Source organism: Helobdella robusta, assembly GCF_000326865.2.
Source record: "Helobdella robusta unplaced genomic scaffold HELROscaffold_29, whole genome shotgun sequence".
In the NCBI taxonomy this organism is placed as follows: Eukaryota; Metazoa; Annelida; class Clitellata; order Rhynchobdellida; family Glossiphoniidae; genus Helobdella; species Helobdella robusta.
The window spans coordinates 1,442,474-1,443,215 of record NW_008704475.1 but is presented as its reverse complement, the minus strand read 5'-3'; the positions used below and the strand labels follow the sequence as shown (position 1 = coordinate 1,443,215).

Sequence of the window (742 nt, the reverse complement as noted above, 5' to 3'; positions counted from 1 at the left end):
TAATGAATCTAGGAACCGTGCTGGAAAATAAATTGAAAACGGTTGGCCGATGGTTGGCATATCAGAGCCTCACAAACGATTAGTGGTTGACAGAAATGAAAGCTTATTTTCTCTCAATTCCAACTGTAGATCTGTGGAAAAGATATGTTATTGCTAGGGCAGCGATGTGTGAACTAACGGCGCGTCTTCTGGCGGATTTGATGTGGGTCAGGATATAAAAGGACTTGTGACAAGGGCCAGAAAGATGGTCAAGCAACTTTTTGTCTTCGACAGCCTTTCAGCCTTGGAGACCAACGTGGAGAGGTGTTCCAATTCGGACCTCACAATGTCGCAAGATTCACGATCAAAGGCGGCAAATTCACCCAATACGAAGAATGCTAAAAGCCAGACGGAGAACTTAGAAGAAGCGGTGCATGATAAAGCATGTTCACAGATTGGTGGCGGATTGCTTTCGACAGAAGACGAGATAGAAATAAACACATCGCAATCCAACTGGAAGAATGGATTGGGGGCCTGCCGTCGAGAACCGATTGGAAGTACAATGGTCATCGAGCGCTATTTTGATGACACAGCAAATTTTGCTGTATCAAAAGAGCGGATCCAGCGCGGGCAGCCCCCGTTCAAAGAAAATAAAACTGATATGATTTTGGTAGTCGAATATACTTCAACTGAACTCAGTGGCGGACCTAGAAGGGAGCAGGAGGGGTCACCGCAAATTCTTACCCTTTCCGTCAAAATTTGA

At 45.3% G+C, this 742-nt stretch overlaps 1 protein-coding gene across 1 annotated transcript; it reads left to right on the top strand.

The window, feature by feature from the left end:
• Positions 1 to 244: 244 nt before the first annotated feature.
• HELRODRAFT_174309 (hypothetical protein) lies at positions 245 to 742 on the top strand (the record flags this gene model as incomplete). Its single annotated transcript, XM_009020839.1, has 1 exon — positions 245 to 742. One exon carries the CDS (start codon positions 245 to 247, stop codon positions 740 to 742), a length of 498 nt encoding a protein of 165 aa, XP_009019087.1.